This window comes from Streptopelia decaocto (assembly GCF_964273445.1).
Source record: "Streptopelia decaocto genome assembly, chromosome: 12".
Taxonomy (NCBI): Eukaryota; Metazoa; Chordata; class Aves; order Columbiformes; family Columbidae; genus Streptopelia; species Streptopelia decaocto.
The window spans coordinates 2,461,704-2,478,676 of record NC_138667.1 but is presented as its reverse complement, the minus strand read 5'-3'; the positions used below and the strand labels follow the sequence as shown (position 1 = coordinate 2,478,676).

The 16,973-nt window shown below is 54.2% G+C and overlaps 1 protein-coding gene across 2 annotated transcripts in view; it reads right to left on the bottom strand.

The window, feature by feature from the left end:
- Positions 1 to 870: 870 nt before the first annotated feature.
- The window catches only part of SH3PXD2B (SH3 and PX domains 2B), a 70,451-nt gene continuing 54,348 nt past the window's right edge, over positions 871 to 16,973 (bottom strand). The window contains exons 7-13 of one of the 2 annotated variants that reach the window (XM_082063283.1): positions 12,927 to 13,061; positions 11,373 to 11,477; positions 9,143 to 9,260; positions 7,611 to 7,837; positions 7,018 to 7,067; positions 6,417 to 6,542; positions 871 to 5,505 (exon numbers count right to left, since the gene is read on the bottom strand). In XM_082063283.1, the coding sequence (XP_081919409.1) occupies positions 4,009 to 5,505; positions 6,417 to 6,542; positions 7,018 to 7,067; positions 7,611 to 7,837; positions 9,143 to 9,260; positions 11,373 to 11,477; positions 12,927 to 13,061 (2,258 nt within the window). In that variant the 3' untranslated portion in view covers positions 871 to 4,008. The remainder of the gene's footprint in view (positions 5,506 to 6,416; positions 6,543 to 7,017; positions 7,068 to 7,610; positions 7,838 to 9,142; positions 9,261 to 11,372; positions 11,478 to 12,926; positions 13,062 to 16,973) is intronic. The other variant, XM_082063284.1, reaches the window with a different exon arrangement.

Here is a 16,973-nt window from a genome sequence, read left to right as displayed (position 1 = left end):
AGACACCACTCAAGCAGCCTCAGATGTGGTTTAGAGCGGCGTGGAATAATTCATTCATAACTCTGCCCTGGCAAGAAAACGGCCACAGTTCAGCATTTGCACGAAAACACGAGCTGCAGGTGGCGAAGGAGCCCGGCAATGGCTATTTATGCCAAAAACGCCTTTTTATAAACTCTGCTGCCTCGCTTTATCCAGAGAGCTGATCCCTGTGAGCTGCCAACAGAGCAATGCTGCCGGTCTCAGGCCACAGAGTGACTTTGCAGCACGTCGAGCATCCGTCCAGCTCCCGTCACCTGCGCCACAGCCCCCCGTGCTCCCTCCCCTCTGACACAGACCCCTGACTGCAGCAGAGCAGGACACTACAATGTACCCACACCCCAGCCCCGCTCCTGCAGTGCCACCCATGAGCTGAACTGGACTATTTGTGGCCATGGACCATGAGAATGAGTTGTGAGCATCATGACCTTCCCCAGCCCCGTTGCAGGGGATGCTGTGGGTAGAAGCTCTTGCTGCAAATGAAGCCGGGCAAACACAGCACTGCCCTGTTCACCTCCCAGAGGACAAAAGCACTCGAGGACAGAGAAATGTCTCACCTGGGGATGTCTCCTGTGCAGCACAAGGGAGCAGCTCAGGGCTCCTTGACCGTATCAACGTTATGGCAACAAGCAGCACGTGCCGGACCCTGAACCAGGTCAGCGGGCAGAGCTGCCATTGCTCCAGACAGGAGAGCAGCACATCTCCAGAGACAGCCAGACACGGGTTCACCAGGGTGCTTGAAACCAGTCAAGCAGTTTCTTTTTATTTCTTAAAAAAAGAAAACCAACAAATAAAACACACCCCCCCCCGCCACAAAAGCCCCCCAAAACACTGAATAATAATAATAATAATCAATAAAAATCAGTCCCCTAACAGTGAAAGTATAGATATGGCATTTACACAGCTATATCTATCTTCCATTCTCCCCCCCACCACCCACCCACAGTAATGTAGATTTATACGCGCTTACATAATATCGTGACACAGGGACAGACAGACGGGCTTTGAGAGCCTGCGGGAAGGAGCGGGGCGCAGCGGGGGCCTCCAGCTGCCGGGACCGTGCCGAACCGCAGGACCCCCCCAACACCCCGCTCTTCGGCCCCAAGCCACGGTGATGCCTCCCCCACCACGAGCCGCGGCCTTGGGGCTGCGCTGGTTATGGACAAGGAGGGAGGTTGATCTTTGGGTGATGTGCCCTGCGGCCAAGCTCAGCGTACCGAGCCTCCTGGCCGCTGTCCTCCTCCTCACGAGGTAGTCGGGGAGCTTGGCCACCTCTGATGCGATATGAACAGAGATGAAGAGCATCCTGGCAGAGGGCACATGCGGCCTCCAAACCAGGGGGCATGTGTCTGATGGGGGTACAAAGCCCTGCCAGCCCCATGGCTCTCGGCATCTTCCCGACAGGAGCCGCTGTCCAGCCTGTGGTCCCTTTGCACTTGGAAGAGTGGTAGGAAGTGGTAAGGCTGCGGGTGTCGGCACCCTACCGAGGGTCACCCCCTCCTCGGGCACCCACCCTTCTTGGAAGCTCTTTGGGAACAAGGGAGCGATCCTGTCACACGCTCAATGAGCCAAATACAGTACTTGTGTCAGCAAAACGAAGCACTACCAGTTCTGAGGTTCAGTCTGGGAGGAAAGCAGAAATAGCCCTCATTCATAGTACAGAGGTCACAGAAATAGCATTGTCCCCTCTGAGGAAAGCTGAGGGCAGTGAGGTCTCTGAGACAGAGAAAGGAGAGACCTTTCTGAGATTAAAAGGTCATTCAGCAAAGAGAGAGCAAGGACAGTGCCATGGAGAAAGGGCACACAGCCCTTCCACACCTTGCATGAACCTGCCAGAGAAGGGGATGCAGGTCCAGCCCCCTCTGCAGATACGATGGGGCTGGATTTGGCTGCTGGGCAGCTCAGATTTAACTCATCCTGTCCCCATTTCGTTCCAAAGCAAAAGGGATTTACTGGAGCAAGAGATGCGCCGAGACAAGGCAGCGTTGTTCGCCCAGCCCGCCCTGCGAGTCTCCCGGGAGCACATCAACACCTCGCAACGTGCCATGCAAGGAACTTTGCTATGGCATTGGGTTGCAGATGTATTGCTTATTGCCAGCTCAGGTGAGTCAGCCTGATGAGAGGCTGATGTGCCACCAGAGAAAACCGCAGGTGGGAGGGAGAGAAATCAGCAGGAAACTGGGGTGCACATGTTCCCACGGCTAAAAATCAGCCTGGGGGCTTGTGGGTATGAGGCCAGACTGGGATGGGTCAGGATTTCTCCATCAGATCAAACCAGGGCTGTGACAATCTGCCCCATCTCCTTCCAAGACTGACCCTGGCCTGAGGCACCAACATTTTCATTCTGTACACAGAGGCATCTTCAACTCCATGTTTCCAGGGAAGAAAATATGGGACAGAGAAAGAACTGAGCACCTGGGGGAGTTGAGAACGCTCCTTTAATTCTACCAGCCTCAAATTAGAGGGAAAACTGTACTTTTTTTCAGCAGCAAAACAATGCGGCTGTGGAGCTGCGGCTGCAGCACTTACACTTGCAATTAGACTAGAAAGGGCAAAGGGGTTTGGTCAACAAGAAACCATGAGAAGCACTGGGTTTAAAGCTCTTCCAGAGAGACAAATGTGGCCCTGAATCTGCAAGTACAGAAGGGAAGAAAGCGGCACTGGGGAATAACAGCTCATCCACACTCATCCTCCTGCTGGGTTAAGCAACACTGCGGGCAAGATGAGGCTTGGCAGGAATGTCAGCATAGAAAAACTCCAAGTCCTGCTTGACCTGGAGCCCCCCAGCCAGCCCCCCCACGCAGGATGAAACGAAAGCACCTGGAAGACAGGCAGATGGGGTGATGAACAAGGCAGGGAGCCCCTGAGCACCAGACACACCTCACAACTGGTTGTGATGAGGAGCCAAACTCCCACATTCTGGATTGCACTTGGTAATATCAGCACCTACGGAAGGACCCACCTCCTGGCTGCTGCCCCTCAGCCCAGGGAGCACTGTGGGTCCCAGGAACGGGTGGTCCCCCTTAGTCCAACAGGCAGGGCAGCCTGTGTGGGAAGGAAGGCAAAGCGGCACCTTTCCAGGGCTCTTGGGGGTCATTTTGGTCCTCTGTGCTTTGCATAGTATTCTTCAGCTACCAAAGCGAAACGCCTCTTGTCGTTTGGCTGCAGCACTGCAAGGGAGAAGCCTGCATAGCGCCCTGGATCAGCACAGAGAGGACCTGTTAAATATCTGTGTGTGTGTTTTTCTGTATTTTTTTTCCACCAGGAGGATGTTGAAGGTAACACTTGTCGTAAAGCAGGGAAGGATCAGGGGATCGTCCCGTGGCATGGATGGGGATAGGGAGCAAAGCGCAGCCCTTAACCAGAGAGCAATGCCTGCGGCTGCACCAGCACAGGGAGCTACAGGGACCCTGTTCTCAGCAGCTGCTCCTCCTCTGTGTCACAATCCCCACGGCTCTGCTACACACCTGGACCAAGCAACATGACCTACAGCCTTTGACTGTGACCCTGAGCCCCAGGGAAAGGCAAATCACGTTGTGCGGCCAGATTTCCTTTGCCGGTACCGTGCCGCGCTTCACTTCTCTCCCTGGTTACTGCCGCATTTCTTTTTAATTCCCTGTACGGATGGAAAAAGTGTCTATCAAGGTCCATCTCCCCAGCACAGAGAACCATAGTAGCCACTGTATGCCACGAAGCTTGGCCAGAGCACCCCCAGCTGCATGGCTGGGCTGCCAGCACGGCCACGGGAGTGAAAGACTCGGGGGACGCGGGGAGGAGGGTGGGTTGGAGCACACGGGTGCGAAGGCCGAGCTGCCTCCTCCAACGGCCACCAGCTGGGATGTGTGGGATCTCAATTATTATCTTTTTTTTCTTTTTTTTTTTTAAGCCAGCCTCATGTAAAACTATAAATTAATCTGCTAATTAAATAGGTGAGAGACCAGGGAACCTCTAGCTGTGCAAGCAGAGGAGCCGCTATGGCTTCTTCCGTAGGTAATTGGAAGGGATCCAGCCCTCCCAGCACGGCCCCCCAGTCAGGACCTTGCAAAACCACCAGCCACTGCTGTTCTTCTCACGAACTTCAAACAAAGTCCCTTCTTTAAAGCTGTTGGTTTCCTCATCACCTTCAAAATCCGCCACTGCCACATAGAGAGCATCCCTGGAGATGTCCGGGCTGGGGACAGGGGCTGAGGTCCTCTCCTTGGCTTCCCCTCTCTCCACCGGCTTAGATATGACCTTTGGGCTTATGCTGCCTTTCGCTTTGGCTTCGTCTTGGATGGAGGCAGCAAGGAACGGCTTGGCTTTCGGAGGAACCAGCATGGGCCTCCCTGGCACTGGGGATGACCTGATTTCGGGTGCTTCCCGTGCCGGGGCCCTGAGCTCCGCCATGGGGCCAGAGGCAGGAGCCCCTGTTTTCTTGGGAGGGGGGGGTCTGCGGGGTGGCACAACAGGGCGCTGTGGCGGGGGGTCCCTGGCACCGGAGGTGTTTGCTGGGCCCAGGGGAGATTTGGGCAGCACCTCTTTCATGGCGTGGCTGTCCACCTTGGGCAGGGGTTTGCTCTCCACGCTCGGTCGCTCCTGAAACCTTCCAGAAGCCTCTGAAGAGACCACGGCATTAGCCAAGGAACTTTCGCCGGCAGCAGTGTCCTGCTCAGAAGGTTTCTCCGGGCACTTTGCAGGTCTGAGCTTGCTCCGCAGGCTGCAAATGTCAAGTTTATCATCAGCTGGGGCTGGGTCAGTCCGGGGGGCTGCAGCAGGTTTTGGCCTGATCTGCGGTCTTGACTTCAAGAATGGATTCTGGGCAATGGGCTCAGGTTTTTCCTCCACGGGCTCAGCTTTTGGCTTGGTTGGCTTGACAATGGGCCGCAGGTTTGGCTTCTTCACCTCCTTGGCTGACACCTTGTGTCCGCATTCCAGCCCCATTTCGTTTTTCAGCTGGAAGAGTTTACCCTTCTCCGGTTTCAGCTCAGGCTTCTTGCTGTCCTTCGGGGCCACCGATTGCTTGGGTGGGATCATGGGCAAAATCATGCCTGGGGGCTTGGGGGGAGGCCTCTGCCTCTCCAGTAACTCGCCTTCTGATTTAATGATGGACTCCTTCCTGGGTGGCAGGCTGGGCTTCTCCTCCGCGTCGCGGTCCAAGATCTCCTCGTAGCCACTGGTGAGGGCCAGGTCCCCGCTCTCGGGAGCCTCCTTCCCCTTCCAGTCTTTGGCCCACTTCCCACCGCAGTCCGTACCATTAGGAGGAGCCTCTGGCAGGGGACGGCACGGTCCCGTCACCTCCTCGCCAGTGCTGCTGTCAGCCGTGGCGTCGCCGAGCCGGAGCTGGGCCATCTCGTTGGGGAGCGGGGCCAGGAAATTCGGCCTCGACGCGTTGCTGGTTTTCTTGTACTTATCGATGAACGTGGCGGGGGCCCAGCCTTCCTTCTCCTCAATCTGAATGTACCACCAGCCGCTCAGGTTCTTCTCAATAACCTGCCGAGGGGAAAGGAAACCTCAGACATCCACACAGGAGCCTCCTCTGCACTAAAGGGGATGCTTGCTGGCTCTGACATGATGTCAGGGTGGCATGTGGACCCAGCACCTCCCTCTCCTGGTAATCAAAGGCCATGTAATCACAGGACTGGCCTCCCAGCAGGAGGGGAACCTGCTAATGACCTCTGCCAGGGAAGGAGACCTGCGTGCCATGGGATCGAGGAAAGACATGCCAACATCACGGAGCTGTGGCTGAACCGTCACCATCCCGCCCAGGAGCCAGGACCAGGTTGCCGGGTGCTGGCGGTGGCCACTGTGCGGCACTGTTGGAGTGATCAACCGGCAGTGATGCTGCATGGACCAGCAACGGTCCAGCCTCTGTGTGCTCCAGAGACAGGGCTGGGACTTGGGAGGAGCTCACTGGGGCAGCCGTAAAAGAAAAATCCTCTTAGAGAGGCACAATTTACATTTTGAAAAGCAAAATCCCATCTGCAAGAGGGATTCTGCCAGAAGAAGTGGGTGTGCCAGAAGAGCAATGCTTGGAAGGGCTTTTAGCTTCACACCTGGCCTAATTAAGTAAAAAAACCACCATCTCTACCCCCATTTGTGGTGTGGTTTTAATTTCCATTAGCTCAGACAACACAGCAGCCAAATACCTGGGGTACAGGAGGCCACCGAGAGCACCAGGGACTCCAAAGTCTCATGAGCTCATATGGGTTTCTCTCCCACTCCAGGAAAGCTTTGGGATGTTAACAATACACGGAGGCAATGAGATGCACCACCATGCCCAGTGGTGAGCAGATCTTCCCTGCCTGGCAAGGGAGCTCCTGCCTGAAACAGGCCCCGGGGCAAAGGGAGTCAGGAACGCTGTGCTGACATGAAGATGCAAGAAGGGAAGACGACCGTCTCACCTCTACTTTCATTCCTGCCTGGAAGCTGATGCCGTCAGGGATGGTGGTCTGGAAGTCAGCGATGGTGTAATATTCCTCTTCCACTTGAGGAGGGACAGGAGGTTTAGGCAGGTTCAAACCACGTGGCTATGACAAGAAAAGAGAAAATCCACCAGTGTGTTTCTGCACAAGGTGTGACGGAACAGCCGCATGACCCACCAGCCTGCGGGGACTCCAGCCAGCACGGCCAGGCCAGGGAGACCAGCTGTGTCCATGCTGGTCCCTCACCAACACAAACCAGCAAACTGTTTCCAGGCTGAGCAGAAAACTGCTCAGCACCGGAGCTCTCGCTGACAGCAGAATCACCCTCCCTCTGCAGCCTCCCACAGCAACCCAGCCCAGTGAGACAGACTGGCCAAAAGTTCATTGAAAGATCACATGCAAAGAGAGGAGACGTAAGGCAGCAGGGGACAGCAAGTGTGCTCCAGCCTTGACCAAGAGCAGAGCCCATGGCACAGGGGCAAGATCCCAGGCGAAGAAGAACCAGCGACCAGAGGTCCTTACAGCGCTCCTCTCTAATTCCCTTTGCCACTGCTGCTCTCTCACATCAGCTGGCACTTACTATGGTGAGGTCTCGGCGAGGAGGGGGTCTCTGCCTCATCTTTGGTGACTCTGTGGAGAAAGAATTTCAGATGCTGTTGAGTTTCTGGCATTTGGTTGCACGTGTGTTCACGAAAGATGAGTGCAAAAGAAAACAGAAAGGCTAGGACCAAGCCTGACCCATGAGCACAGAAAGCAAAGGAGGAACCTGTCTGCCTGCTGCCCTGATGGCATGGGTCACCTAGGTTTTGAAGGCATCCCAGCTTTGCACCATCAGGTGCTGCTGTGGTCACCATGTGAAACTGGTCTTTAATTGCAGGCCTGACCCAAAAGACCTGACCTGCAGAGGGGTTAAAATGCCCCTGCTTCTGAGAGAAGAGCATCTCCAGCTGAATCTGCAGTCTGGGAAGGGTCCTCATCACATCTGCTGATGCTCAGCAGACCTCTGGGCAGCACCGTGTCTGCGCAATGCCACCTCCAGACCTTGCGGCAGAGCTCACAGGGCCCGCAAGCCTTCTGCTGCCCTCAACACTGCCTTACATCGCCCGAGAGCCTGCAGGAAAGGCTGTGCTCACACCCCGGCTACCACTGGCCTCCTCCCAGCTGGTCACTTACTGCGTCGGATGTCAGCATTGGGCAGGGGGCGGCTGTCGAATCTCCCATCCCTTTGGCCAGCGAGCCCATCCTTCTCTCGGCTCACCACAACCTGCTGCCGGGAGATGCCATCCAGATCCAAGGCACACGAATGAGCGGAGGAGCCTGACCCCAGCTTCTGCGAGAACATCTCTCCATTCCCCTTTTTGAGGTAGGAGGCGGGGGCCCAGCCTTCCTGGCCCTGGTACCTGCGATGACAACACAGCAGCATCACTGCACAAACCCCCGTGCAGCACCGGTGACATGAGCCCTTCCCAGAGGACTGACCCGCTGCGCTCGAGCGGCACCGAGCCACCAGCCATCCTGCGCCAGAGCTGGCCGAAGGTACTGCATGACCTGGGCAAAACCAGCTTGCCCAAGGTACTGCATGACCTGGGCAAAACCAGCTTGCCCAGCGTCAAACTCTATGGCCCGTGGGCAGCTGGAGAGCTCCAGCCGCCACCAACGCTCCCGTGCACGCCGGCTGCAGCCAGCGGGCCGAGGGCTGGGAACTACGCGAAGCCCAATTTCCTTTTGACCTCAGCAATGGAACCAGTTCAGGAATGAAGCACACTGGCATGGGAAGCCAAGGGGAAAAACACAGGGCTGCTGCTGGGATTGATGTATCTGTTGCCTGGAGAAAGCATAAGCCCTCTTGCCTGCATTGGCAGCACAGATCCCTCCCCTGCTCTGAATTTGCACTGTTTAGGAGAGAAACCAGCCCCGTGATCTGACTGAGAAACCACATCGGCAGAGTGTCCCTGCCATGCTGGAGGGTCCTGCGCCAGGGTCAGGAACCCTCCCCGCTGGCTGGGCTGCAGACGCTACGCTGAGATGGCACCAGCTACTGAGCTTGTATTTGCCTTTAGAGCTCCCATGGCAGCTCTCCTCTGCCTCTCCTAAAATGTCAATGGACGTTTTTCTGGGGCTTTGTTGCTGCCAAGACCACAGGTTCAATGTAAGGTTAAGAAAATTGCAGCATGTGCTCCCACCCTGCTCAAGTCTGGCCATTTGCTAGACCACAGATGAGAGAAAATGAGCTTCCAGGAGAAAAGAAGTACCAGCTTGGGACAATTTGGTGTGTTTGGTCTGTGCACACTCTGCACAGAGCAGAGCTGGCCAGAACAATAGTACTTCTCCACAAGAGCCTCCTGACACAGTCGGAGGGTGCAGCCTGCCTCCAGGACACTCGCTGGTTTTCCTATCAGCAGCACACGATGTAACAGAAACGTTCACACCGGTTCCCTTCGCACTGCTGGGGCATGTGATGCTGTGATGCAGTCTGCCTCCCAGCACAGGAGATCAGGGGGTTTTAAAGATGTTTAACCACAGCTGAGCTTGGCCGAAGCCCTGAGTGTCAAGTAGCCTTAGTTTTAGGGAAGGAGAGCAAAGAGTTCTGGTACTCTGCCCTTCCCAACACTCGTCTTTGGAATGAACATCCCATGTGCATCAGGTCTTTGCATTGCACAGCCCCAGCTGCTGTGCTGGGGAAGAGGAAGAGGTAGGGACGGTACCTGATTTTCCACCAGCCCTCCAGGTTCTTCTGGATCACCTCCACCACCGCCCCTCGGTCCAGGTTCATTTCATCCTGGTCTCTGGCGGTGTATGGGTAAATAACGGTGTACTTCTCCGCTGTCGGAAAGAAAGCGCCGTTTCACAGAGATGCTCTTTATGGAAACCTGGGCTCAGTTGAACGATGGTTAAGTGCTTTATATAAATGATAATTCTTGTTGTAATACAGGTGCAAACACACAGAGATACACAACCATTCAGAAGAGAAATGCCAGTGATATATATTTCAAAACAAACTCAGCTCCATTTTGAAGTGTAAGCTTTGGTGAGCTAGTCTGGCCCAAAAAGTTGTCTAAACCAGTTCCTCTTCTCCCTTAGGACTAAAGACTATCTTATATACAGCAGCTCTCTTTTCACCTGCTCTTCACAGAAGCCCTTCCACTCATCCATTTCAGTTCATATTTCTTCCTTGGAGCCTTTAAAGAAGAATTGTCTTCTATACAGGGAAAGAAATCCCACAGACATCAGGAAGTGACCCACACACACCAACGTGCTCTCACACACAGCTCTCAAACCACTCTACCACAGCAGCTCTAACGTGAACTTCCCCATTCAACAGTTTGGTCCCCCAAGACATTGGTCTAAGCCAGGTGGTGAGCCCAGAGGAGAGTCTGATGTCCTGTTCACTAGACTAAATGATGGTAAGCAGGGACATGGATGCTCTTCCCTTCAAGAGGAAGGGGAAACATCTTAACAGCCATGCAGACAACATGTCAAACAGGTCCGTCCATCCATCCATCCATCCATCCATCCATCCATCCATCCATCCCTCCCTCCCTCCCTCCCTCCCTCCCTCCCCCTCACCTTGTTCTGTCCTCTCTGGAAGAAACCCAGGAAAGTAACTGCCTGAGCTTAAGCAGTGCCACAAGAGCATGACGGTCATTTTGGCTTTCAAAACTCACACCTCTGCATATTTATATATCCCCACCATGCAGGTTTCCTGGATTTGCCTTGTTGGAAGAGCACAGCTCTTGAAGAGCCTGATTTCCCACTCCCTTCATGCAAATGAGTCAAAGCAGAAAATGTCCTGTCACGTCCAGCAAAACCAAGCTGGCACTTCTCCTCCTGACCCCATCTGAGCCACCAACCCCCCCGCCATGGCTCAGGATTTAGTTACTCTTACAAGAACTAAGGCAGCAGCTGCAAGAAGTCTGCATACTTGTGTTGGGGGAAAGCAGAAACTTCATTCTCTGTACCCAAAACAAGCCTGAAAAAGTGAGAAGGAGCAGCTGATAGAAGAAAGAGAGGTGGACATGAGTGGATGTAATGGAAGGCTGAGGAGCACGTACAGCACACACTGAGGACTGACACAAGCAGGATTCACGACATGCAGAGCAACCAAACATGCAGGCAACAAGGCTCCAAGCACAAAACACGGGCAGCCAAACAAGTCTCTGTGTAGTCCACCTTGACCCCATCCACTGGTGTACAAGTCCCCAAGAGTCCGACGGCAGCCAACGTGCCTGGGCAGAGACCAGTATCTCCGTGGGACTGGGAAGAGCATGTTGGGGAAGCAGGAGAAGGACAAGAGAGGACATAAGGAGGCAGCACTTCAGGTCCAAGAAGAGACAGGGCTGACACCAGAGAGTGGCACCGAGACTGTACTCACCTGGGGCCCTCTGAGGGTCCTCCCCAGTCTGAGCCCCCCTCCCAGCTCCATGTCCCCAGGCCAGGGGCTGAGCCAGCTACAGCTTTGAGCATACAGTGATCAACGAGAGGGATGTGTTCTCCAGGGGCACGTCAGATCTGCTCTAAGCAAATCTGAAAACCTTGCTGTTTTCCTAATGTGAGCTCGTGTATGCTCTTTGTTCCACATGGGTTTAGGAGACACATGAACTGTCCTAGGACCTGAGATTTGCTCCTCCGCCAGCGCAGATAAAACTGCTCCCTGGGGCTTAGAGGAGGCACTGGGATGGCAGGGCTGAGTGTTCCAAGGAAGTGACACCTTCAGCCCCTCTGTGGGGGAGAAGAGAGGCCCACAGAGACACCACCAGCACCCAGCTGGCCCACTCCTGGTGCAGCACTGGGCAGGCAGGGCCATTACAGACATGACCCCACAGCACACGTGGGTCTGTCCCCTGCCCAGGTCAGGGAGCGCTGTGCAGTCCTGCCAGCAGCTCCGCGCAGCTCAGCACAAAGAACCTGGGGCAGACGTCTCCAGCGGCCTCTCACCTTCATCAGGCTGCATTGAGAACTCATCCTGGACACCATCCTGGGCCTCCAGGCAGGTCGCTGGCACCCAACCTTGCTCCTCCGACGTGCTCACAAACCACCAGCCTGAGAAGAAAACAGGATGCAGCTCAGCCAAGGGCTCCCAAGGGCTGAAAACCGCCTCCCTCCCTCCAAACCACGAGCCTGGGGAGCTTTGCCCTCCCCTTGCTGCCTCCATGGGAAGCTGGGGTGACCCCAGAGCAACAGAGCCAAGCGCTACCCGAAAGGGAGCACGGACAATGGCATGGGACAATCACCGCTGAACGCAACTGAATGTACAGCTCCCTCCCCGGGAGAGACTCTGAGATCTGAACGGCTCCACCAGGCATTCGTGTTCCTTCCTTCATGGTTCATTTTCCCTCAGCCTGGGTCAGCAAGCCCAGGCTAATTAGCAAAGATGAATACACCGTCTGCAAATCAATACCTGACTTCTGCTGCGCCCCCAACTTCGTTACATTTGTGGAAACGGCAGATTTTAAAAGCTAGAAGCAAATGCAGGATTAAAACATGAGCTCTCCCAGAGGAAACCCAGCCAGCCCCATAGCGGACACAAGCAACTCCGGGCCACCCTGGGTGTCCAATCAAAATAAACACGTGCTCCTCAGTTATTAAAAGCACAAGCTATGTGTGTCTTTAGGGTGAAAGAAATAATGGCTAAATATTATCCTCAGAACCTCACCAGTGAGTCATTTAAAAAGACAATTAGATTGTCAGGGAGGCAATCAGCAGCTACCTGCACAGAAGGGAAAACCAGAGCTGACGTTTGATAAATAAATTATTTGCCACAGCTTTTGCACTGGCTGTGCTAATAGGTTTCCCTTGCTTCAGGGTTGCTTTTATTTTCCCCATTCTCAAACATAGCTGCTGGTGCAATTAATCCTCCGGGGACCAAGTTTCCAGAATTTTAAAATCTATTTTCATTATATAACTTTAAACCCCTTTAAGCAACTCCTATTGACTTCTATTAAATTCCCCTTTACAACACAGTCCAGAAGTTGGACCCTCAGCTTGATCCCTTTGCAGAGGTTCAGAGCAAGTGTAAGTTTTGGGGCGAGCGGACGGCCTGGCTGCCTGTCCCGCTCCACGGCCGCCGTGTTGGAGGCAGGAATTGCGAATGCACAATGGGGCTTTCATGGGCACCCCAAGAGTGTCCCCCACTGTCAATAAGCAAGCCTGCCAACTCCAGGAATGGCTTTTGTCCTCAGGACCCATTGGCTGAGTTTTTCAGCCCAAAGAAGCGCGGAGTAGAGACTGCAAAAGATGGATGGTGCCTGGTAATCAGACCCTTCATTAGCAACAGCCCTGAAGTTTTGTCCATGTTCACACAGCCTGCAGCTGCTTCCTCCACATCCCACCGTAGCTGGCCATGCAAGGACATCCCTGTGAGGTGCCTGGAGGCTGTTTCACTTAAGGTCTTATTAAGAAAACACTGACAATACAGGATTATTATAACCCACCCCTGCTTTGCAACGCAGAGTAGACCCGAAGCCCTCTGCCAAGCTAAACTCTCTGTACCTGATTCATTCTTCTCGATGATATCCACCAACTGGCCCACGCACAGGCTGATCTCGGAGCTCTCCTGCTTCTGGTAGTTTGCCACCACCACGTACTGCTCCAGCACCAAGGGGTCGGCCGATGCAGAGTCAGCTCCTGCACAGGGGGGACAAGAACCAGCCCATGTGCCGGGGTCAGCGCCAGCTCCCCAGAGCACGGGTCACCGCTCCCGAGCAGCTGCTGGCCTGCGAGCAGCTCCAGGACATCCTGGGGACCCCAGCGTGAGAGACGTGAGCCGGGAACTTGGGCAGAGCGAGGAGGAGAGGGACCGAACCAGCAGCCAGGTGAGAAGGTGAGATGGGTACAGCCAGGTGAGACCTTGCACTTGCCACCCACCTTCCTGCTCACAGAGCCGTCCAAACAACTCCACCACTGCCACGGATGCGCACAGCAGCTTGGCTCCTGCTGTTGGAGATTGGGGGGGCTCAGGGCGGGCTCCTGTGCACTGGCACCAGCTGCCCCAATGCACAGACCAGCTCAGACCCCAACTCAATGCACACAACCTGCAGTAAGTTTTGCTGGTCCTGGCTAAACAACCCGGACACCCAGGCAGAGGGGTGTTTGTAGGACAGAGCCGCATCCCCCCGTCATCATCACCCTTCAGTATTTCAGTCACCTTATAAATTGCCAGCAGAGTTTGCTCTCTCTATTATTTGCTCCACTAACTCTGCTCAGCAGCTCCTGCTGGAGATGCCAATTTCATGTCAGAAAAGAAAACAAACAAACAAACAAAGAACACCCCAAAGAGGAGCAAAGGGGCAGGATCCACTGTAGGCAAAGTTTTCCTTTGGCCAGAAAGGGGCTGGGCACCCAGAGGAACCGGGCACGGCGGCAGCGGCTGCGCAGAGCCCGGGCGGGCTGGAGGTGGCACTGTGGGCTAAGGGGACACCTCCTCTGCCAGGGGACACGCAGGGAGGCGCAGCAGGGCAAGGCTGGCTTACATTTTGCAAAACGTTTTCATTTAGGAGAGTGTTCTGGCTATAGATGCACCCCCTTCACTTAGTGTTGCTGCAGAGGCTTCCACTCGCATCTGTCTCTGCTTGAGAAACGTGGTCCCAAGGTTGTCACTACCCTAACAAGCAAAGCCACCCTTTTCCCACACGTGCACAGAGGCTTGATGTGTACAGGGACACGTGAAGTGACGCAGGGCTTTGCAGGGCCCAGGAGCAGACGCTGCCTGTGCTCAGCGCCCACTCAGCCCACCCAGCCCCACTGAGCAGGGTCTGCTTGGGCTCAGCCTCCTGCAAAACCAGCCGCAAGACATTCAGCTACCCAGAGCACCAGCAGCATTTGCTCCCTCTGCCTCCAAAAGCCTCAGAGGAGCAAAATGTGCCAGAAACTCTTGCCCATGACTCCCCACCACCCCAAGACCCGGCTCTCGCCTCCAACACAACGTTTTGCCTTGCAGCTTCAGTTTTGGGCTCCTCACAACAAGAAAGACCTTGAGGTGCGAGTTGAGAGAAGGGAACAGAGCTGGGGAAGGGGCTGGAGCACAAGTGTGATGGGAGCGGCTGAAGGACCTGGGGGTTCAGCTGGAGAACAGGAGCTGAGGGGAGACCTTCTGATCTCTGAACTGCCTGAAAGGAGCTTGGAGCCAGGGGGCTGTTAGTCTCTTCTCCCAAGTAGCAAGTGATAGGATGAGAGGAAATGGCTTCAAGTTGCACCAGGTGGGGTTTAGATGGGATAATAGGAAACATTTCTTCACTGAAAGGGGTGTCAGACATTGGAACAGGCTGCCCAGGGAAGGAGTTGAATCACCACCCCAGGAGATGTTTAAAAGATGCCTAGATGAGGTTATTAGGGACAAGGTTTAGTGACAGTGTTGGGTTAATGGTTGGATTCTGTGATCTTGAGGGTCTTTTCCAAACAAAACAATTCTATGAGCACACTATTATATCATCCCGTTCTCCCCAAGCGTGGTAAGAACTAATTAATATTTGCCAAGTGCTTTAGAAAGGGGATAATGTTAATTATTATAGCACGAGGGATACAGAAGAATCACAAGCTGGTCATGGGTGTTCAGTGGAATTTACAGGGGCTGTGCCCTGTATCCTGAGCGGAGAAGCTCAAGATTTGGGTTGGGGCAGAAATCCCATCTGGCCCATCTCCCTATCGGCTACAGCACGGCAGACACATGGGACAATGACCTCCCAGCCTCTGAAGGGTTTGAGAAAGAAATGACATAGAGAGTTAGGGTTCCTTGGGACAGAAAGGCAGAATGCAGCAAAGACAATTTCAGGCCATATGTCAGGAATTTTCTATGGGCAAGTGCACCTACACTGCAAGAGGATCCAGCGGCTCCCCCATCACCTGAGAGTTCTCAGCCTGACAAAAGATCTTTCCTACAGGGAAACCTATTGCAGGGCACAATCCTGCCATGACCAGAACAAGAAAGATGAGTGGAGGCGGACAAGATCTAGCAGGTCTTCAGCAATCCTAAAATGCTCTGCTCCCCTGCAGAGAAGTTCTCCTGTGCCCAAGGCAACAACCCCTCAAACTGGTTCTGAGAAAGAAAAGACTGTGACAAAGCTTTACATGAACAACGTATCTTCCAGACAGTCTTATTTAAAGGAAGAGCAGGCAAACTGCCCGTGCTGTTCTGCTATAAACAGCACTCTGCAGGGCTCCAGGTGAGCTGGCCCAGGGCAGAGGATCTGTTACCACTAATGAAAGCTTCCTCCACACCAAAACCCAGAGGTGGGGCACCAGGCAATTAAAAATAGCCCTCTATAAGTGAATGGTGGATGCTAGGACTATCTGTTCTGCTAGCTCAATTAAAGGTTGGCGCTTAAAGCAATCAGAGGATCTTCCTAGCCCCTGAGAGAAGAATAACAGCTATAGGAAGAGATAAGTACTCTTCTTTCTGCCTCCCTTGCTATGATTACACCCATTGCTCTGAGGTTATTTGTAGTTTCAGCAGGCAATTCTGGATCCTCCAACGTACCTATTAAACCAGCAACAGAAGTGGTAAACCGAGCTTGCAGGAAGAAGTAGGAGTTAATTTCAGGAGCGTCTTCACCTGGCATAATTGTCCTCAACCACAAAAATACACCCTGAAGTTAACAACAAAACATCCTATTTATGGGCAGACTTGTTTTCTTAAAAATAGCAATGACATAAACCTTCCCATCTCAGATGAGAGGCAGCACTAAAGCTGTGCAGCTGGAGGGGCTCGGGGAGCATTCGTCCAGTCCAGAGCCCCCAACAGAGTGAGTTTTGCAGGCAGCTGTAGGCGGGAGCACAGACTGTCACCTCAACACCCCTCCCTTGTGAGCCTGCTCATGCAACTTATGGCAGTGCCGTCTCGCAGGCCAAAAACCTTTCCACATCCTATTTCAGCAGAATCTTCATCCAGCAAGGACTCAGACCTTCCTTCTCAAAGACCCTCATGCTATTTTCATGCCTTCTGCGGCTCCAGTAGCTGATATATGCCCTCCCTAATCCACAGACTGATGGCTCTTTCCCTCCTCTGTCCTTCTCCTCTCTCTGGGGAGCTCAGATAACCACTAAAACACACAAACTATGAGGCCTTTCAAAGGTGATCCCATCTCTTGAGGAGCAGGGGTTAGAGCATCACAGATCCAACCATCCACACAAAGGGTCCCAGCTGGTGCAATCATGAAGCAGAACGTCCCGCTGCATTGGGAGACTTTCAGCCTCGCGCTGACCACCACGCAGCTCAGACCCTCCTCTGGCCCTGGGAAATTGTGCATCCCCATCCTCCTGGCTGCAGACCAAGCCCTGCCCTTCGCCCAGGATGTGTGAGCCGGCCCCCACGAGCCACCAGCGGAGCTGAACCCACAGCCAAGTGCCCATCCCGAGCCCGCCACACCTCCTGTCACCGCTGCCCCACGTCCACCAGCCACCACAGAAAGCTATGGGTGATGTGACAGCTTCTTGCAAGGGGCTTTGCCCACCCAGCCCGAGCAGGTGTCCCTCCCGGCGAAAAGCAAAGCGAGAGCAAGGTCCAGGTAGCGAGCGGCTGTTACTACCTCTCTGCAGGAAAGA